General features: G+C 37.6%; 1 protein-coding gene across 1 annotated transcript in view; it reads right to left on the reverse strand.

Annotated features, from left to right (window-relative positions):
* TLR3 (toll like receptor 3) overlaps nucleotides 1-21,115 on the reverse strand; it is a 35,972-nt gene extending 14,857 nt beyond the window's left edge. The window contains exon 1 of the mRNA XM_059470760.1: nucleotides 21,009-21,115. Within this exon, the coding sequence (XP_059326743.1) occupies nucleotides 21,009-21,054 (46 nt within the window). The 5' untranslated portion in view covers nucleotides 21,055-21,115. The remainder of the gene's footprint in view (nucleotides 1-21,008) is intronic.
* Between the last annotated feature and the right edge of the window lie 2,532 nt (nucleotides 21,116-23,647).

Raw genomic sequence — 23,647 nt, forward strand, 5'->3', positions numbered from 1 at the left:
CATTAAAGATATGAGTCAAGTCTTGACGGGGGACTTCCTGCAACATCAAGGCAACTAGTAGGGAGGATAGTGTGGCACAGAGTTAGCTTGGATGTGCCTCCTGGGACAAGAATAGATGCTTCTTCTCTTGTGATTATATTAATTTAGCTAAGTTTAACTGTGCTCTTGAAATACCTAGCAGGACACGCGACTTTTAGATCCAGTAGTTCTTCTAAGGCTGCTCAGTCAATACTGCTAATTTACAAGTTGTAAAAATTACATTACATTGGCTTTTTTTGGACACAAAAGTGGAAAAGAGTACGTGGAGATTCCCAGGCAGAATGTGTTCACTAGCATCCTCCCAAACCTCAAAGACAGAGGAATTTACTTCCATTCATTTCTTTGTTTAATTCCTCTTGTGGAATAAAAAATGTGCTTGTGAATGAAATCTGGGAACATGACCTGGGCAGGTAGCTGAAAACTCCAGCCATTGTTTGTGATTTAAGATATCTAGCAGCCAGCCAAGAGCAGTGGCTTTGACTAAAGTGTTTTTCACCTGGAAGTAACATTCAAAATGCCAGTGAATATGCAGAGATAAAGTACAGCTTTGACTCATCGGCTTTGACACTTTTCTGATGTGTTGCACTTATTGTAAAGATCAATTGCTACTGCAGAATAGGTCACATTGCCTGAACAGAACAGGTATCTGAAATATTCTGGCTTGTAAGAGCATTCACAAAAGTTCATTTCACTATGATTAGGTTGCTTTACTTAGCCTAGCCAGGAGCCAAATTAGAGAACTGAGAATTCAGCTCTGGGATGGATTCCTGTTCAAGCACTACTTCTCCTCTCTTTATTGGGACAGTTTCAAAGGCTTTGGAACCCTTTTCACTGCATCTTCCACTGCTCCAGCAAGGATGTATCAATACTAGCACATATATTATGTCAATGCCTTTACTTTGCTTCCAGGGAATTCCAACCCCAAAAAGAGGACCCTGGAGCCAGATAAAGGAGAAGTCACTAACTTTTAAGTTAACCTTTTAGACAGGGTTAGAGAAGGTCAAAATGTTTCACTTCATTATGCCACTATTTTATAAAAGAGGTCCCTCAATGCTTCATGCTTGCAGCACTGGATTAATGTATATATAACTATTGCTCTTAAATATTTTAGCCTTTTTTCATAAGGAAGGAGTAAAGAAGCTAGAATTTAGGACTTAGATATTCTTGTGTTGTGGAAATATTTTTGTACCTGCAAGAATTCTCCCCAAAAGGTGACAGCCTTCCTAAAAGCTTATTCTTATCCAGATTTCTTAATTAAGCATGCATATTAAATATTTTTTATTTGCAATAGTTTCTATTTAACAGCATCTTCCCCCAGTATTTAATTGTCTGGTTTCAGAATCCCTTCCTTTTTTGTTGTTCCCCCTTTTTCTGGCACATTGCCATGCAATTTTTTGCAATATATTACAACAGAAAATCTATACCCCAATTCAGGTCATGTACTGTGGCTCCTATGCCAAATGGTTTCACTGTGAACAGAGCAAAATTTAATAATAAAGCAGAAATTCCATCATTTGATTTACAGCCATGCTTGCAGCACAAAGAGCAAACATTAGGACAAGCCTACCACTTTTTGAAATATTTTCCCACTATGTTTTTAAGGCAATGGAATCTCTGGACTCTGAAGGTAACCTGTATCTAAAATAACCACAGTTGTATTTCAACTTTCCATTTACTGAAATCTCTATCCAATATCTTTTTTCATAGATTTTTTTTCCTGAGGAGTCACTGTGGCTTCAAAGATCTAAATACTCAGATTCCCTTTGAGCTCACAGAAAATAAGATGCACAAAAGGCAAAAACTGTGAAAGCAGCCAGATAGTCCACACTTTGTAATTCCTCATATCCAAGGATGGAATTTGGCTGTGCTGACAGCTGACAACAAATCCTGTTGAAAGCGAAGGGAGATGACCCATCCTTGTTGATCAGCATCGAACTCCATTTATTGATCCAAAAGGCACGTTTTTATAACCGTGTTAATTAAGTTCATACATATTGCAAAATTTGAGCTCACCATAGGCCACAGATCAAACACTAACCCCTCCCTTTGTTTTCAATACCTGTGGTTTGTTTATTGAAACCAAGATTTATTTTCTCACCCTGTTATGAAAGTTCTCAAGGCCTCCATGTTATTGAATACAGGCTTGAGAACTTAGCTGTTTACAGAAACAGGCTGTGAGAATTTGCTCCTCACAGCTGCCTTTTAAGCCATTTCTGAGCAAAATTCTCCAACAAAATCCAAAATTGCTTTTTTCAATGGCCCAAGCACGTCTTGTCCGCACTTATTTTCTAATGTCTCTCATGAAAATATGGAAACAGTAGCAATGAGTTACTCTTTAGGTTTTTTTTTTTCTTTATGAAAATAAGTATATTTTAAACCCTATCAAATTTCACTGCAATGAAAGGAGACACTCTCAGCTGCCAGGTATTAAAAAGTTTCTCAAGTGTATCACAACAGCCATAGACACGAGTTGCCACATCTAACTTCCCTTACAAGGTAGTAATCAAATCATGAGCATGCTTTTAAATGCAGTGAATATTGATGGTGAACCTTGTGGAAATATCATTGTTTACATGGACTCCACAGAGATGATCCTACTTCCGTCTATTCTATCTAACTGTGTGGGATTTTGGAAATGCTTTGTTTTATTGTGAAAATTCAAGGATATTCGCACATTTCTCCCAACACAGCTTTGTTTAATGTGCCTTCTTTTAACTACTGAAATCAACATAATACAATTTTAGTTACAGGTTTGAGGTTGCTGAGCACGATAGCCAAAGAAATTGTAACAGTCCTTATAAAACCAGATTCTGGTATCTGGGGAAGAACTACTTGGACAAAGTTTTTGAAGAAGAAATATCAAATAATTTCAACTTCCTCACTCATGTTAGATTTTATTTTAGCAGTGGTAAACGTGACCTGTGTAATTTTAAATTTAACAAATGTAACACAAAAATTATGAATTCAGTAAAAGTATAGGATGAAGTAACATGATTCCATGTTCTTAGAACAAAACTTTGATTCTACAGGTGTTTAAAATTTCTATTTTTAATTCTGAATCCAAGTGAATACAAAAGCTACTTTAATCTAATCAACAGCTTTTTTAGGTCAATTGTCTACAGGGCCATTGCAGCCCTCTCTTTGCAAGACAAACAGAGAGAGTTAGAAAATCATTCACAGAGAAGAAAAAAAAAGAAAGGTCAACCATAACTACTGGCAAAAATTCAGGCTTTAACTATAATATTGCCAGATTGAGATATGAGGTCCTGTGCGTTACATTATTACCAAATTCACCTGCAGACCTTAAACATCTGTTGTTTTTCTAAGATTAAGAATGTGAAAACTCTTATCTATAAATAAAGCATGGAACAATATCTTTCAATTCCTTCTCCTAGCCAGAACAAGGGCACCAAAAATAGAGAAGTGGGTCTTATTGTAACTGGCTAAATAAAGTACTAGGTTTAACAGTTGATACACAGTTACAATTTCATTTATTAATTATTGTTCCAAGCTGTATGCAAGTAGTGGAAGTATTGCTATTATGGACAAAAGTTTATCTGTTAAAATTTGTGAAATTCAAGGAAATATTTTAAAAACAAATTGTAAGTGACTGGGCCTGATTCAGTGTGTTGAAGCTAGAGACTATTACAGTTATTTGCTGTACTGCACAAAATGCATTCCTTGAGGTCAGTTTCCTCTTGCCTACAGCTTGTTGCTTTGAGCAGACAAAATAAATTTTGAAACATTTGTTTGTAAATACAAATAGGCATTTGCATATAAATATGTTCCCCTGCATGGTAATAGCTCTGCTGTTCTCCATTAACCATCCTGATAAGTGGATTTAATTACCTGATATGCCAGTAACTTGGCTGTAATTTTGACCCTGTGGAGAATTTAATGGAATAAGAGGATAACTTTCAGACTAATTTGCATTAGGGAAAGTAAAACTGCAGAACAATGTTAAGGAAGTGTGAGTCACCATTCTGTTTAGCACAACTAAAGCAGCATGCCTGTAACATTGGAAACTGGTTTTCTGTAGAGTTTCTATTTTCTAAAGTATCAGAGGGTGCGTGAGGATAATATAAATAGGCAGTAAAGACAAGAAGAAATCCTGCAGTGTGTTATGCATTTACACAAACAACAGAAAGTGAGATATAGTGCTTAAAAAAAATGGATCGTCAAAATATGGATCCTTGCTGCAGTAATGAGAGCACCCCAGGCACACAGAAACACAAGAAGCCTGAGGACAAGGGGTCAGGACAGAGTATATAGAAAAATTCCATCTAAGACTCGCAGCTTGCTCAACAGCAGGTTACATTGAGTAAATTCTGACCCAGTTTACCAGAAGTAAGGATTTATCACTCACTGCTAATAACACAGGAAATATGCAAAATGACCTGATGATTGAAGGTCACCAGAGAGACTACTTAAATCTAATTAGCTTTTAATATCTATTGGAAATCTTGTGTTATGCAACCAATCACTGATCATTGTTAATTAAAAAAAAAGATACTGAGAGCTAGGAAGATTCTTCAAGAGATTATTTTACATTCTGCAGAAAATCTTGCCAAGCAACACAGCCAAATAAAACCTGTAGGTAACGATCCATGTCATTGGGATCTGCTTCCTGCTTTTACAGACAGTCTAGATCAGGAAGATCTATCAAACCTCTGCACAGGCCTCTGTCACAGACCACAAAACACTACCTACAATGTGAGGAGCCCCAAATCTGCAGTACAAATTGAAAAGCAAAGAGAATATTGCACAGGAAAACTGCAGGAGTGAGAACATACCTTGACAATGGTAGCGTCCCACAATAAGAAAATTTGTTGTAGACCTGTCTATAATATCTACAGGGCAAAGAATTATTAGAGAAATTGTCACATGAAGCAAGACATTGCCTCCTGTCAACTGATAGCTTGCTTATGGTTTACAGATATTATATCACACACTTATCTGAATTGTTGGGTTGCTCAGCAATACAGAGATTACGGCATTACTTTTTCAGGAAACTAAACCTATTTTTAACAAAAGAATGGGAGATTTTAGAATCCCTGTCTTCTGTTTCTCCAAAAAGGAAAATGCAAACATGTAACACGTTGGTCTATTGGTTGCAGTCATGTCATTGACATTATGCACGATCAGAAATTGTCTTTTAAAGATGAGTTTATAGGCTTCTTTTCATTTGATCAATAGAAAACAGGTAAAAACTAGCACTCTGATATTTTTCTGGATGTGAAGATAGCCTGAAAAAAAATCTCTACTCATAGATTTAGTTTATTATTTTTTGTTAAGGTTTCAATTCTGTCTTCTGCTTATTGGATGGTGAAAGCAGGGCTAGTTGCTTGGAAGCTGCTTAAGGAGAAAGCAAGTGTAAAGAGACAGACAGCCAGAGGAAGTTGTGAGAAGAGCATTAAAAACTTTTGTGAAAAACTGTTACATTAACGTTGTAGCATTACAGTCTGTAGAAGCAATACACAGTGGGGGAAAAAATGGGGAACTTGCCAAGCAGTGCTTTCTGTACTGACTAGAAGCCTTCTGAAGCAGCAGTTTCTGCATGTGTCTTGCATGAATCTTGGAAGATTTGAGAAAGGTTTGGTGGGTTTCATCTGCCTGAAGCTCATAGCCCTGACATCACTACTGAAGATGAGGAAAGTAAACCCAGAACATGTATTTAGCCAAAACACCATGCTTATGTTCCAGCTTCCCTGGAGACCTTCCCTTTGGAATACTGCCTTTTTTTATTGCTTCAACCTTACTGCAGTTTCTTCACAATGTTGTTCTCCCATGTTTACAGTGTTTGTGATCATGAACATGTGAAAATAAGACTTGCATGCAAAGATTATTGGCAGTTTAAATTTAAAACAGGCTGACCTTCTGAAGGTCATCTGTTAGGCAGTAGGAGCCTCTTGCATCCTTGTCCTAATACTACCCAATTGAATAAACACAACTTATCAGAAATTTTGTATTAACTGTCCAAAGATTATGTCTAGAATTATAATTCTACCATTGTATGTGTCTGTCTAGTTAATAATTCCAATGTTTTGGACATCTTGAAATTTAGGCGAGGAATGAAGTCTCAGCTTATGTAAGTAACCTACTTCAGTTCAGGATGCATGGCTGTGTCAAGCATAAAGTAGAATCCATATTGGGGAAATAAAGTACACAAGGCTGTGTTGTCTAAAAGTCACTTCACATCAATGATTCCTTTTAATTGCACCACACAAGCTGGGTATGGTTTTATGTTCTTCATCCCAGCTCCTGATCACACTGGGAAATACTTTGTAAAATCAGGGTCACATATCTACATAAACATGACCATAAATCAAATTAATTTCTCTTCAACTGAAGTTCAGCATCTTAAATCTATATACCTAATATCTGTGCCTGTAGTGAAAACAAATGCATGTGTATATAGCATCAACCAGAGTGTCTCAAAACTCTTATTTGTATCCTCCAAACTACATAACTGAAGTTTCTCTAGCTGCCAAGAATCTACTTTGGAAGTGATCTCCTTTACTGTAAGACAGTGGATACTATGCATCTCTTCTGATTTGAATTCCTTGTGTTATTAGTATCAGGGAAAAAATCGAAACAAACCAAAACCTTAAATTAAAAGCACTGAAACAAAAAAGATTTTTTTATTTGGACAAACTATAGGAGGTAGTAAAGACAGCAGATTTGATCTCATATAGTACTACCTGGCCAAATATGTAAGCAATTACTGAATAGGTTTCTTGAAATTCCTTGAGATTTTTAGACCTGAAACTATTAGTCACTGCTTTACTATGGCTAATAGCTGAAATACAAATAGATTGATACAAAAATAATGGATCCTGAATACTTTTTTTTTTGTACTGCATTATTTAGCAACTGACCTAATAATGGAACTATGAGAAATATTTTAGGTACTTTTATTATAAGAAAGTTAGGAGAAATGCATTGAATCCCCTTTTCTGTTTGAGAGTAAGATAATTTCAAAAGCATAGAGCTGCAATTGGTGCTGTTGGCATATTCCACCCCACCCCTAGCAAAGAAAGCTATTTATAACAGGAAGTGTCACCTTGTATTATTTTGAAAAGGCAGCATCGAAGCATCAGGTTAGCAGTTTCACTTACTGAAGGTTTCATATCTGTCAGGGTTTAGTACTCTCAAAGCACACCACTAGATGTCAGCAGTAACTTTCTGCAAAATGCCAACCAACCGGTTGGTTTCTATTTAGAAACCGGCACAAACCCTAAAAGTAGCTCATGAAGTCCAAAGTTCATTAAGGAAAACGGATCCTTCAACTGCTTCAGGAATCACAGGGCTATATGATTGGCATGATTCCATTTATTGAATTAAATTTAGAATTACAAGAAATTGCAAAGTCTTATCCTAAGTAACTGAACATTTAATATACATGGAATGAATCATTTTATTCGGCTAAAAAAAAAACCAAAATAGCCAGGACCACAGCCTATGGAATCTGGCATATGTACTGCCATCACCACTCATAAGCCGCCTGCTGCCGCTACTGAATTTAACGGAATTCTATCCAAATAACATAAGGAGTAACATATGGACAGAACTGCACTTTAACAGTTTTATAACAGACTACATCTTGTAAAATTCAGAGGTGTGGCAGTGCTGAGATACCTAAAATACATGGCTTATTATTCCTAAGATACAAGCCTTGACCTTTCCCAAGTCTGCCCAACAAACTATTCATATGATTTTCTGGTGGTAGATTAATTACAATTATAAAACAAACAAACAAAAAAAACCAACAACAAAACACCAAACCAGAAAGCTGAAAGCACTTGGAAGGTTTGTTGGGGTTTTTTTTGCAACAGACATGACACCTGAGAATTTCTCTTCTGATTCAGCTAAGTGTCTCTTCTATCAGCTTACTTTACTTCCTGCCATGATGATATATGTCTTACTAAAATGCCTTTGACCTGGCTTTTCTTTCTGAATTCTTGTGCTAATTTGTAGAAGCAAGCAGATCTGAACACAAAGTGTGAAAATTCACACTGTAGGAACACTTGGTATTGGAATCTAGACTTTTGCACTGCTCATCAAAGCCAGCTATGAAATCTATTCTTACACAGTGATGATAAGTTGTTTTAAATTGGCACGTAGGTAGTGGAACATTTTTGTACTTAAATTTCAATACAGGTTACTGTATCTAAGAAGACATGAATTAGAGACAGATGTAATGAATAATTTTGATTTAATACTTTTGTTCCAAATAATTTCAGTAGGAAGTAATGTTATTAGCTTTGTTTCAGATAAGGGTAGATAAGGGTAAGGGCAAAATGTGTTGCAAATAGTATGCAGATCATAAGAAATTCTGTCCTTTGATGTTCCCCTACAGTGTAAGCCTGGGCCGGCAATTTTACTACCCTTTTATCAATTTCTCTATCTTATAGGTGGAGATTAAATTAGTTTTGAATTTTTAGTGCAAACATGGCCACCTGCAGATGGAATATAATGCATATTATCAGCTGTATTTTTGTGTGCAGCCAGGAATGAACAGCCTAGAATTGAACTGGTTTTCCAAATCAGTTCCTTCCATGAGATTTTTCCCACCTGTATTGACAGTGCACTGACCATGAAATCTAAGGCCTTACCAGTTTCCTTAAGCAGATTATTGTATTGTGATTTTCTCCATTCTCTCTTGTTCCATTGAAATTACTCTTACAGGCAGTTGGGTATTGTGTGAATTAAGTCCTGTAGCACAGAGAGTATCTGAGTTTATAGAGCACCTGACAGCCTTAAATTCTGGACATTACCATAGTGTCAGTGCTGGTTGAAAGATCCCACTTTGAAATGTCGAAAAATCTGCAAAAGATCCACAATGCAAGTTCTACACTCCTTGCAAGTTCTGTAGTCCAGGAACACTTCAGGGTGTGCAGCAGCTCTGAGCTGTCTTACCTAAGTCACAATGGCTGGACTCATCTCAGCACACAGCAAAACTGCTTGAGTCAAACGGTGCTTCCTTGAGCTACACTGTTCAACTTCCAAATACTCCCTGCTGCCAAGGCCATTGCAGCAGATATTCAGGAAACAATAGGTAAGAGACATCAAATCCTTCAAATTGCAAATAAAATCACTTCTGTTAAGAAGCAAGAGAGTTCACAGCACAGTTCTGTAATTTGTCTACTTTGTAGACAACTGCAGAGGGGATTGCAAAAAAAAAATTAAAATTATGAAGGCAGAAAAAAATATTTACAAGTTTAAAAATAGCAGGGTTCAAATCTTATTGTAATTGTCTATTGGGTTACCTGGATAAATTTTTGGCTACAAAAAGTTATTAGGAGAAAAAAAATGAAAGAATAAATTTCACAGAATCCAGGTTCTTAAAGCTAAAAATGAGTGTTATGCCTTGAAAAAATGTCTTTTCAATAGGTAATATTTACTTTAAGGTAAACAAGTACACAAAGGAATCTAGTGCAGACCAGCAGATCTCACCAATATTGCCAACTGGAACCATGACACACACATAATTTAGATTCTCAGAAAAACTCAGCTTGGCTTGAAATTGACCTGACATCAGGAGTAAAACTTTGGGCTAAGAATGCTTTATTTTCTATGTTAGTCCAATTAAGTTGACAGCTGGAAGCTCTTACATAAATATGACAGCTAATGAATAACCTTCCCTCCAAACAAGCTGAGATTATTTTGGTTTTGTTTTTGTTTTTTTTTTTAAGAACTATTATTAAAATTATAACAAAAAAAAATAGTGAGACAAGCAAGAAAGCTGTGGATCAGGAACATCCAATACACAGAAAATTTTTGTATGTTCTTTTTATGCTTTAAAAATTCTCATGTATTTTTAAGTTATCTCATGCCTCCTTGTTACAGAGCTAATTTTTTGTACGTGTTCAGAGTAACTATTCAAAAGCAATTTCTCTCCATGTGAAGCCATGCCCCTCACAATATTGACAAGGTCAGTGAGGTCCACAGGAAGTAATTTGCTGAGTAAGTGCTAGTCATGCAATTTACAGCTGCTTGGATGAGCTGTTTTAATTTACAGCACAGTTTTTCAAGTTGACAACCTGCTTCAAGAAAAATGCCTGAATTATTCCTGTCACTGTTGTAGTATTCTCTGCACAAGTAGAATGTTATCCAGATTCTTAATGCCAGATACAAGTAGGATTGTGGTTTTATGTATACCAGGAACTAGAATAGGAAGTAGTGCCCACTTCTTTTTTACAGCCTCTTTTCATTCCTGTCACATGTAATATGAGATGAAGAAATAAGATATCAGAGCTCTGGAAGCAGTTCAGGGACATGATTGAAGGAGTGATTAATGCTGTTGCATAGACACGATCTCCTTAATCATTTGGGTGCAGAATAGTTCGTGACTCTTCAAAAATACTTATCGCAGACATTAGAACACTGTTCTCTGCCAGTTACCCTGCTTTGTTTCACAGAAGTTTTACATCAACAACTTGAAAAGTTGAAAAGGGGGAGTGGGGGGAAGGTCAAAGGATATAAAAAAAAAATTACTAGTTCTCTTAAGCAAATAAAACACTGTGTGCATAAATACATTCCTGAACAGTGCCTGGAAACACATCACAGAAGGGTCCTCTAATAAAGTAATCATATTATTCATTAACATTTAAAAACTATTCCAGCACATTGCTCTGTGGTATGTTCTCAGCCTGCTTTGCTGCAGTTAAGAAAAGGGTCCAGGGTTCATAGGGGAGGGCTTGTAAGCAGCTCACAAACAACGTGCTTGAAATTCCTTCCTTTTGTAGCAGGAGTGCAAAACTACAGTTGAATAATCAAGCTATTGAACTAGGATTTATGCCAAAAAGACTAATTTGTAAGCTGTGTCCAAAGTGTCTGGGTTTGAAGTGATTTGCATATTTCTTCCTCTGTTATTCTAGGAATGCTATGGGAAACTTGCTACCCCAGGTCTCAGCAGTAGGTTTCTCATGCATACCTTTCCAAACTTGTCTTTGGAAACATCAAAGCAATGAGTGTGACAAGCATCAATGTTGTACTCATGTAGCTTATGAATACAGGTATTCATGAAACAGGATTCTAAGTTAAAATTTCTTGCAATGTACAATGAGATTCTATTTATCTAGGTCACATTAAAAACCAATCATAATGATTTATGCAAACGCATAAGGGCTGTGATAAACATAAATAATGCAAGTCTGCCAAATATTTATGTGCCAAGATAAAAGGCAGTCTTATAGCTGTGAAATAGGAAATAGAGATGACAGTGCATCAAATGCTGGGCAGCCATGGGCATTCCCCAGCACAAACTCATTATTCAGTACTCTTCTACAAAGCCTGCTCTTATAACTGGAACTGAGCAAAAGTAGAATTTGACTGTGACACCTCAGTATTCACATTATGGTCCTTATTTCACTGCATAATAAATTCACTAGTTTGGTCATGGGAAGATGTTGAACTACCAACTTAAATCACTCATCCCTATGAAATTACTTTCAAATGCTTCTTTAAAGAATGGACAAAAAGTATGGCACAAGTGTTCACTTAACTCCAGTCAAATTGCATTGAATGGGAAAGCTAATGCACTGCAGTGGATATTCAATTTCAGTAAAAGAAAGAAGCAAGAAAGCTAGGCACTAAAGGCACAGTTGGATATAAGTATTTTTATGTTTTCTTCAACCTACACATACAGAGGTATCTTCTTCTGGGGTTTGACATTTTACCAGGATGTTTTGCTTTTGCTGTACTTTACTTCTTGTGTGAGCTGTTATGTTTGTATCTCCTACACAGACTGAAGCAGAACCCTTTGGAAAGAGAGTGGAAGATGTGCTGAGGTTCCTTTCTGAAGGACAAGGGAGCATGCCTAATGGAAAGAAGGTTCAGCACACTGCAGAGTGTCACTTAGTGCTGCCTCACTGCATTGACCTGCCAAGCACCAGGAGCAGGGAACCTTTCTAGTGCTAGTATGATGGGGATTGCATTCAGGCATCCCTGAGATGCTAAAAGATAACCTGTCACCACCTCTTTTCACTATCAGCCTTGTTGTGCTGTGAAGAGCCCTCCTACAAGCACAGTCCAACAAGGGGGTGGAGTTACAGACCCTTAATTTTATTAAAATTATTTTTTACTTTAGAATGTATCAAAAAGATGCTTTCACAGAGGTTTAATGCCACGTTTATCTGCAGAAGACAGAGCAATATAACCATCAAATTCTTTGCAGCTTGTACAGTATTTTATTATCTTTTACTGTATTTTTTAATTGATCAGCAAGTTTTTCCACAGCTTTGCTGCTTAACCAAACTTATCATACTTTTGTGAGTGTGTAATACATTGAAATGAATTTAAGGCCCTAAGATAAGACCACTCATCTCATTTCTTGATAGCAATGAAGCCATATTAAGTCTTCCCCAGCTACACAGGACCTCTGTTGCAAATCTGTCATCACAACAGATACATATGTTGTGGCAAGTGCAACCTAGCTGGCTTTTAAGTTCTTTAATTTTCATTTTGATGCTTGAAATGCTCTTGCAATGAACTACAGCAAAGAAAGCTTTCACTTATCAAAAGAAATTTTTCACTATATTACTACCCTGGATCAAGCATTAGTAAAAGCAAAAAGATCTTTATAGATGCACGTACACACGTGGCCAGCAAGGATAGGAGAACAGTGGCATTACAACTAATCAGTCAAACTGGAAGCACAGCCTGAGCTCATGACCAATGGCTGCATGAAAAAACAAAACAACCACAAGAAGTTGAGTTTAGATATCCTAAACAGGGCATTTGGAGTTTTTTGGACTGAATTTTAAGGGTGATTTTGGATAAACATAACCTTTGCAGAAGCCAAAAGCCCATCATGTGGTTTGGAAAGAAATATTCAAAGATCATTGCTTGAATGAATTTTGGCAGGGTCAAGGCAAAATTCCAGCAGTACATACCACCAGTGCCACCCACTTGCAGCACTGCACAAATAGTTTTAGAAAATAAAATCTGGAAGAGGCACTTTGTACAAAACTATCAGCCCTCACTTGCAAATTTGCATTTTCTAGGGAGTATTAGGGAAATGCACGGTGAAATTAGGATAAAATGACTGTCTGTATAAACTCATTTTACATCTGTACTTACCCACAAGTTTTGATTTAAGGTTGCAGTATTCAGAACTATTAAGGTCCTAATTTGCTTTTCTGATTCTCATAGTCCTACCCAAATCCAAAGCATTTTGCTATTGAAGCTTTATGTAATCTCTAAGAAAAACAGTATTTTAAAAAGTAGTAATACTTTTTAATGCAAGGGGTGTGCAAAAATCCTTCACCTGAGGAGGAATAACCCCTAGTACCCAGGCACACAGGGGTGCATCTGAATGGAAAGTGGCATGGTAGAAAACCTGGAGATCTTCATGGAAAACAAGTTGAACCCAACCTGTGCAGCAAAACTTGCCAACATCTTGAGTTGCAATAGCTAGCAGGCTGATGTAGGCAGTTCTCTCCCTAGGCTCAGCACTGCTGAGGCCACCGTGTGCAATCTGGGCTCCCTGGCTGCAAGACAGACATAAATATACCGGAGCAGCAAAGACAATGAAAGGATTGCACATTTTTCACATGACAATTTGAAAGTACTATGGATGTTCAGCCTGAAGAAGTATCTGATGGGAGCATGTACAATCCTCTTCTCAGTAGCAGCCAGAGAGAGGATGGGAATACTGGAAATTGTTTAAAAATGTTTTACTTAGGGTGATGAAACACTGGAACAGGTTTCAGAGGTTATAAAGTCTCCATTCTTGGAGATATTCAAGATCAGACTGGACACAGCTAATATCAAGCTTCTCTACATGACCTTCCTTTGCACAGAACTTTGACTACATAGTTTTCAGAGGTCCTTCTTCCATCTTCAACTATGACTTCACACAATCCGTTCCAAAGAGATCAAGCCAACTTAGTTTCCTTTTGATGTGTTTTCACTTGGTCAAATCTGAGCTTGTTTAAAGAGAAGCACCAAATGTACCACTTATAATGAAAGCAAATTTAAGACTCCCCTTTACCTTATATGTGTTACACGAAAATGTTTGCTGGTAATATTGTTAGAAAGCCATGAGCCTTAACTGAGATCTTTACAGGGTGCTGCTGAGAAACTGAAACAGCCAATGTCAATGTATTTATTTATACATTTAAGCATTATTAAGCATGCATTTAAACAGAGATATTTTATGAGTAGACTATGCAATATTGCAGCAAACTCAAATGAATTTGTGCACAGGGGTAGTCTACTTCTGTATTCAAATTTAGATTTTAAATGTAGTTAGTCTTATTCCACCAGGAACAGGGTATAGTGATTCATTTGAAATCAGGGATTAACATCTGCTCCAAAAGTCTAGAATTTTAGCTGTAACCCATTTGTATTGCACTGATAGCCAACGGTGGAGAAATAAATACCCCTTTCAATGTCTGACAGTAGGTAAGAATTAAAAATGTGTCCTAAAGCATGATATTTTCACCTATGCAGGCCTCTACATAATCTAGAAGAGGGAATAAGTTATATAATACTTCAATTTAACTAGCCAAAGCTTCTAATACTCTTAATGTCCTGAAATGAAGGCTTCTGTTGCTTGTTCTCTCTATCAAAAGTGCTGGGTCCAAGACTGCTTTGCCTAGAGCAGCTTCTGATCAGCTCAGAGTACAAATGCCAAGACTCATTAACATGCTTTGTCTTACAGTGTCCCTCATGTAGATGTCTTCAATCATCATTCAAGAAATTAAATATTTAAGAACATAAAAGTTAACACCAGTAAAAGAAAATATCGGTCATTTTCTTGCTGTAAATACCTGTGCACTAGAAAAAGGTGAGGGAGCAAGAAGGTTTCCTCCACTGTCATTTTACTCATCATTTTAGTTTTCAACTAAAATACAGGGAAACTGATACTATATAGTAAACCATAAAATTAGTATAAGTAAATCAATATTATAGCATTAGAAGACTCTTGGATTTTTATTACTTACATGTCGGTGAAAGCAAAAAATTTTTTCAATTGTAGGTAGAAAATATATTCAAATACATTATAAGTGATATGTTTCATTTTGACACTCTTCTAAATATACTTGCCATATATCCAAAATGATGCACATATGGGAAAAAACATGATCATATAATAGAATAAAATTCTATATATTGGCAAAGCCAAAAAGTAACTATTGAACTTTAAGCACCTGATTGTTCAGTAGAAGGAAACATATTTGCTATAAAGTTTTCTTTACATCCTTTTATTCTAAAGAAACTTCTAAAGAAACTGATAATGTAACTCCTTCACAGGCAATAAGATGCAATATGATGTCTTCTTTATCAGCAGCAAATTTTTAACTCTGACTGTTCTATCACACAGCAGTAAGCAGCCAACACATGCATAAAGAATCTAATACTTGTTTTGTATTCAGTCCTAGAGCTGGATGTCTCCTGTTCCAACTCTTCTGAGCTGATATTAGCTACTGACTCTTCATGCTGGACCTGGGAGTGAAACTACAGGAAATAGAGCTTTTCTTAGGGTTCTGGTGCTCTAGAACTTCATGGATGCTCCAGTAAATGAAGAAGCTCATTTCAAGTGACTAGTAGTACTGACCAGGCTGGAAATACTTACTGAGCAGAGGAAAATTAAAACTATTTCCTTCATTCAGCAGCATTTATTGAAGCCTGTTGCAAGCAGTTCTATAGACCCTCAAGAGAAAACTTTGCAAGACTTCTATTTAACAAAACCTGATTGTGGGATGGTAACAGCTCTCTACGCAGTACCTTATTGTATTGTAAAGGCTCAACACAGCCCTCTTGGAATCAATGGAAGTTATACCCATTTGCATCAGCAAAGGATCTCTCTGCAACTATTTAGTGATCAACAGCAGCTCAAGTATATTCTAAAGAACTTGTTTGTTTTGCATTCTCTTGACTTTGAAAACCGTTCAGTTCATGTATAAAAACTTGCACTGTTCAGGAACATGGATCTATTTGCAAGAGGTGACTCATGCTTTTGCTAGGAACAGAATTAAAAGTAAAACAAACTGAACTTAAGTTAGAAAGGAAATAAATACACTGGCAGACAGAACTAAAAGGCCCACTGATGTCACGCTATTAAGTCTTAGAAAATTACTCTATCATTCTGCTGCCTGTGCCTAGGATTCCTTCCTTTCTTCTTAATCTCACTTTCTGGACATTATCCAGCTTACTTGATTCACCTCTCAACTTGTAGCCTCTGTCAGTCTTTAGAAAAACAAGCCCTTTGGATTTTTTTTTCCTTTCTTCTTGTTGCCAAGGATTCTGTTTAAAAAGCATGCTTGCTTGACTTTCAGGAATTTGCACCAATATAGAATAGCGATGAGTTACAGCATGTTCAAGAAATGCACACACTTCCAAGCACAGAAGGAACTGATGACCAACAAGGCAGCTACAGTATTATGGTGTGTATATTGCACCATTTCCTTTTTATCAGCAAGAAGCTTTATAAATATTTAGTTGTATTTGTTTGAAACTAACCAACCAAGATCCTAATAAGCCTGACAAACATTTCAGTATGTGTTATCAAGTAAATTATTACAGGCCAGGTGGATATGAAAAGTATGTCTGGAAAGTTAACAAACTCCTGCTTAAAAACAATACTACAAAGAATTTCAGTAGAAGTAATTTTTCATGATAATCCTCAAAGCAATTGGACATGCCATCAAAAATTAACTTTCAAGGCCATGTCTTGTATTTTATATTCCAAAATTTCTCAATAAGCTCAAGCATAAGTCAGATTTTCTGTCTTTAAGGGAAAGGAAGTTTAAACAAGATGAGACAGACAGAGAAGCAGTCTACCTTTAATTTTTTGCATCACCTAGGACAGCAACCTGTGCCTTCCACAAAGTGGGATTATCCTATGCACCTCACTTGACTAATGTTTGTCCCCATGTCTTGTCCTAGAACTATCTTTCCCTCTGGAAAGTTACTAAATATTTCCAGCAGAAATTCTTGATGCTGAACATCCCAGATCCCTGGACACAGCTTGAAATTAGATTTATATCCTCATCAGCCATTATTATTGGTGCATGGACTTAGGTGAAAGGCAGTAACAATTTCCTTGGCCTTAAAGCTTCTTCTCATCTTCATTAACACAACTTCAATTTCCCTGGCATCTATCTAATTATAATCCTGATTAAGAATAATGCTTCAATTTTATGGTGTAATTCAGACACTGATGATCAAATGGATTTCTGTTGGATTAGAAGCAAATTAAAAATCTGCTTCAGAATAACACTCTAATCTAAATAGAAAGTTTTTTATGTTAGTTATCCCACTGTCAGATATGTATAACTTCACTACACCCTCTCCACCTCAAGAGTTTTGTGTAGGTAGCTTCCCTAATTGTGAACACTAATTTAATAGAAAGGAATCCACCTTCCTGATAAAATTGTCGGGTATGGAGATTAGAATAGTGCACCTCAGTTTTTCTCCTATCATGTCACAAACTGCTATGTATGTACAGTACAGAACATTTTCAGAAGAGATATGCTTACTGCACAGATTGCAAAACTCTTCACTGCTTCATTTTGGTCTTTGGCAGGGAGAGAAGGTCAAGACTGTCAAATAAGCAGCTACCATCAGAATATGGATTCGGCCTGTGGTTCATCCTTTGCCAGGACAAGAAATTCTTGGATGGTCAAAAGCAGAGTGCAAGCCAGGTGAATTACCTTGGCAGCCTGGGATATGGTCCATAAACTATTACATCACTGTATTTATCTAAGTGTAAAGTTATGCAAGGAGTACAAGCAAACACCTGGGCATAGATAAAGCCTGCTAAAAGCTAACAAGAGCTTTCCCTTTTTGCTGGACTCAGAGCTTTGGTATTTTAACATTGTCCAAATTATATAAAATATTCCAAATTTTAGTACTACAGGTTATGAAAATTTTTTTCTTTTCCATTACTCTTAGGGAACTTCAATGTTTCCTTCTAAAGAGAATTTATTAAATTAATTGTTGTGCTGGAAAAAAACACTCAAATCAAAAACACTTTCCTAACCAAAATATATGAAGATGCATTTACTTCATTACCATATTTCACCTGATATTTCTGTCCTTGAACATGACTGCATTTCATTCAGAATTTCATTCAGGCTTCCTGATGTCAGGTAAAATTTTGCCCAGGAAGGGTTTCATGGAATCAAATTGCTCATGCATAAATATGTACAGGGTATAATATATTACAGGGTATCTCAGCCTACCAGAATTTTACTTGCTCTGAGTTTCAGGGTACTAAACTACATCCAGAAGTCCTACAAACTGTTTTGTTTGATGGGTGACAGAGTGGTTCAGCTCCACCTCTCAGGAGAGCAGGTGCCTGCGCTGACTTGCTAACTGAGGCTAAACCACAAGGCTTGGCTTTGAAAACAAGACAAAACACATTGAAAAAATCAAAACAACTTTGAAGCGACCCATTGTGAACAACACTTAATCTTGTTTTGCTCTGTGCCAACAATCACTCTGGGAAATATTTTGAGGATAATAGGCCCAGCTGTGAATTAGACAGTAATTTAGGACACTGTTCTCAAATTATATTGTGAGGTATGAGGATGTGCTTTACAGAATTGAGGGCATCAAATATGGAAGTCCCACTTGGTTTTCTATAGAGAGAAAATGAAGCTGATAAATTGAATCAAGATGGAAAAACGGAAAAGTTATAATTATTCACAAAAAAATCTCCTATCATTCATTAGTGGGGATATTTTCAAGACACCATTTAAGATTAATCCATCATCAATAGGAAAGGTTTATACAGAGAAGTGCTTATAGCAAAGTCACCTTCATCTTTCAGAGTAAGAAGGCCAATTGTCTTCAAATATGTGGCCATCAGTCACTGTTGTTATGAAAAAATCTCTGAACCTTTTTGCATCATTTTGAGGTACACCTTAGCAAACACAGCACTCCAGCTGTTGAGAAAACATTATGATGTCTGCTTTAGTCTTTGAAAAGCAATGCACAACAAAAGGAATTCTGGTAAAGAAGTGGGACAACAACATAAAGTTAAAATTGGTGTGTGCTTTACACACATTTACAGTCTTACTATCTCTGCTGTCACTGTTCACATTATCTTGCAGCTACTAGCAAAAGCAAGAGGAGTAATGTGGAGACATAGGCAGAGTCCATTGCTTTCTAAACACATAACTAAACACATTCCAGGGATTTGATCTGTAATTAAAACACACCCCTGAATCTTTCCTTTCTGTTATGAATTTTATACCAAAATATTATTTAATTGCAGTGTAAATACCTTTAATCAAGCACAAACAATTGTAACTGTGAACACCAAATTTTGTCCCTCACTTGGTGTTTCTGTTGGCTCCTGCAATCTTTTACATGCTGAAAGGTCAGGCAGGCAAAAACTTTGTTACAGCTCTATACAAAGAGTTATTAGTCTTTAGAAGAGTCGCTACTGGTGGTATGGAAATGTCAAGCTGAAAGTACATTTGTCAAGATGAAAGTATACATTTGAGGGTAATCATCCTTTTCATCCAACTATTACTAAAAGATTAGGCAGGACAGAACACAATAGACCCTTCAGTCAAAACAGGAGATGCCCAAATGCAGCTTTCTATGGAAGCTATATTACTGCAAAGTAAAGAATCTGTAAATCTACATTACCCAATTCAGAAAGTATTATTTTAAACTTTTTTGGTAACAATTTAAAATTCTTAAATTTATTCAGTATCACCAAAACCAAAACAGGGAGCAGAGAAGCTATTTTCTTACCAAAAGTAAAGTAAAAATGGCAGCAAAACAGAATTACAAAAACGTTCTGCTTTGAGAAGGAAAGACACTTAAAAGATTGCATAGATGTCTAAATTGCCTTAAACATGTTTATAAGGTGCCCTCTGTAATTTATGCTTCATCCTAGCCCCAGGAAAGATGATGTTGTTCACATATTTTTATGCTGGGCCACAAAGAAGGGGTGTTTGCTGCAAATCATTGATGGCTATAGGAATGCATCTTGCGTGTGAGGCACTACACAGTGACCTCACTTCTGAACCATTCACCCAGACAGGATGGCTGATGGCAGCAATACCTCCTTTACATAAGCTCCATTTTGCCATGGTTCCCAACTGAGTCATTCACAGACTGCTGTCTTCCTAGCAGGCAAGAGCAGACCTCCAAGGCTGGCTTACAGCTTTCTACCTCCCCCACTGAAAACTTTAAGGGTAGGCAACAGATTGTTCACTCAGCTCCTTTTCAGATAAAAAGCTCTGGATGATGAAAGCAATCTGTTCCAATTTTTAAAAATCCATGTTAAACAAAACAATTGCAACTCTTCCTACTGACTGCTGTGTCACCAGCTATATCTGCAGCCACTGAAGTTGCCCAAGTGTAGGTGTATTCACAAGCCTACTGCATGAGCAGGATTACCATAGCAATCACAGCTCCCAGAAGCACTACCTTGAGGCATTTAAAGATAAACCTGGTTTTGGTGGAATAAAAATTTAGCAGTAGATGCCAAAATCACAGCAGTCCAGAGTGCACCACACCAGGCAGAATCAAGTTTAACACCTCACAGGGCACTTCTCTGGTTCAATAAACTGGGCCAGTACCTGCATTGCAGGATCTAGGTCTACAAACACAGCACAGCTGAGTAATAGCCCAGCAAAGAGAAGTCTTTAAAATAGTGCTCACTGAAACTTAAAAATCAGTGATTGCAACAGGTGACAGATCCCATCTTTACCTGCTGCTGCAGCAAAGCACCAACATGTTAATATGACTAAGAAAATCCCAAATAGCCATACAAAATAAATTAATTTAAAACAATATTATCTTTTAACTGCTATGACAACACACACAGTATCTCTCAAAACTAATAAATCCATACAGTTATGAATTGCAACATTCAGCAGGAAGACACTTCATAGTAATTCCTCTAGTGCTATTACTCTTGGTAGGTTTTCAGAAGGTTGAGCCTATAACCTACATCTCAAGTAAACACTAATTAAGTGTTAGAGTACCATACTCACTTGTCAGATTTTCCTCCTTCTCTTCATTCCAACTTTTGCTCACCATCTATTTCCTCTACAGCAAACAAAAAGTTTGGACATTATCAGTCACCTTTACCCTGTCTCTGAGCTCCCCAGGTATAACAGTGTGATTGGTGCAGCCAGCAGTATTTGGAATGAAAGTAGCTTCATACCAATCAAGTTAAATTATAACCCATACTAGCCTCAGTCCAAATTCTAAAAAGACCATCAGTGTTAGACAGAAAAACATCAGGGATTCCTAACCTGGGAACTATAGCCAGCTGCAACACACCAGTAGAGCCTTCCAGGCATCACAAGCACTTGTAGCTTCAGAGAATCACCCTGCAAAACCTAACTGCACTGCTTGGTCCTTCTAGTTCCATCTGGATTGGGCATTGAGACAACAGGAAACAAAAATCCCTGCTGAACTGAGGTGGCTGGAAACAGGTAGGTGCTGAGAGGGGATATGAGCTGGCTGGGCATTGGGTAGCTTGTGTCTCTGCTAGACAATAATAAAGCAGAGAAGGATGGGAAAGAGAAATTACGTGTTAAAGTGTAATAGTCCAAAAAGCAGGGAGTCAGAAGAGAATAGTCAGAGTAGAAGCTGAAATCTGAATTGGGCTACAGAAATCTTCTGTGAACTTGTTTTAAAGTGGGTATCAAGTCTTTCCAAAGAAAGGTGGTTAGTTTAAGCATAAAGGAGGCAGCTAAGAAAAGTAGAACTAAAAAAGTCTATAAATGGTAAGATAACACATGATTTTTTTCTAAGGTTGGTTTTTTGTCCCTGTAAATAAAGCTAAAATGTGGGGAAGAGAGGTGGTTAGTAAACTAAGAAGGTCATGCACAGAATTTCAAGTCATCCCTCATGCAACTTGTCATTGTTCCAGGCACCTGCCACTCACAGGCACCCATGCCCACTTGCTGGAACGGCCTTTTTTCAAGATGAGACTCCCTCAAACATAAATCACTGCACTCATCACACTGTTGTTGCCTACAGGGCCCACACTGCAAATGGAAGTTGCACAAAAGCAGTGGTCACTCCAGAATAAGGCTTCCTCCTTGTCCCACAGAATGTGCCTTTTTGCACAGCTACAAGCCTGCCCTAACAGGATGCACTTTGCTCACAATCATCACAGCAAGCTTTTGCCCACCATGTCTTGCCTCACAATCCCTTGTCACCCCTAGATAAGGTTCCACCCTACATATTCCCACTCCTTTCTTGAGACTTTCTGTCCCACTCAGTGGTGGCTTCTGCTTTCCAAACAACCACTTTTCCCAAGGCTGGAAGCCTGCTCCAAACACGAGGCACTCCACTCATGGGTAAGGGCTCCCCCACATAACAGGTCCTCTCTTGGAAAGCAAGCCCACCAAAACATGAGGCACTCAGCCCATGAATAGCATCAGCGAGCTCTCCTGCCACCCCCACCACCTTCACACCATATGGCAGCTGCACACATGCATGTGTAAGTCTTTCACAAGGCTCTCCTTCCCCCAGAAACTCTCTGCTCACAAGCCCACAAGCTTTCCTCAATCCCTTAGCCCATGGACCCATGACTGCCACAGCATTCTTCACCCTGCCACCTTCAAAGGCACCTTCTCCTTCTGGACAAATCCATTCATCTGTTCCAAGCCATCCCCCCTGCCCCTGATCCCTTGTCCATAGATTGCAAACCCACCCAAATACTTATTCAAGGGTAACTTTGCTGGCAAACACCATGTGGTGAGCACCCTTCCTGTGGAAGGCCTATACTGCTCTGCACCTTTCCTGTGGAAACCTCTCCCGACACCGTGCAGTGAGTACTTTCTCCACAGGCCCAAAAATCTGCTTCAGAGAAGACCCTCAGCCTCTGAACACCACTGCAGCCTCCCTCCTGCTGGTCCCACAGCAAGCAGAAGCTGCTCACAAGCATGTGTCACCCTGGACGAGGTTGCGCTGCTCACTCGCAGTTCACATCTCACAGGAGTGCAAGCCTTCCCAAAAGCCATCCCTTCCCTTTAGGAATCCTACCATGGCATCTTCCCACCTGTGACACCCACACAATCCTCTTCAATCCTTAAGAAGGCTCCTGCCCACCCCTGCAGGACATACCCTCCTCTCCTGCACAAGGACTTCTTTCTCCATTCCATATTCTTACTTCTCTAACTCCACAACTTACTTCAATTGCGAGCAAAATGCTGATCAACATAGGATTGTTTCTGTGTGTACAGTTGCAAAATAGTTGTCATTATCAAAAGCATGAGAAGTGACAAAAATGTTTATTCTTGGCATTTCTTGGGGTGCTAATGATTAATTCTTAATGTTTCACACTTCCCCCTTAAAAATTTTAATCCAGACCTGATAACTAGAGTGGAATGGGTTGATGACTATTACTAGGTATGATAATAGCTATAAAAAAACATCAAGTAAAAGCTTGTTTTGAAGAGTATTTTAACTTAATTCCTAGAAAGGTTCCAATACTGCTTTGTTTTATATCCTTTTTTCTCTTGTCAAACTTTTGACAGTTTATTTAGCAGTAATGTGCCAAAATCAAAGAATTGGTTTCCATTAGACAGCAATAATTTTCTATTTTTTTAAATGTTTTAATCTAGTAGTTTAATGGGGGGCTAAGATTGTGAGAGACTTAAATACAGAGAAATAT

The sequence above is a fragment of the Ammospiza nelsoni genome, chromosome 4 (assembly GCF_027579445.1).
Source record: "Ammospiza nelsoni isolate bAmmNel1 chromosome 4, bAmmNel1.pri, whole genome shotgun sequence".
In the NCBI taxonomy this organism is placed as follows: domain Eukaryota; kingdom Metazoa; phylum Chordata; class Aves; order Passeriformes; family Passerellidae; genus Ammospiza; species Ammospiza nelsoni.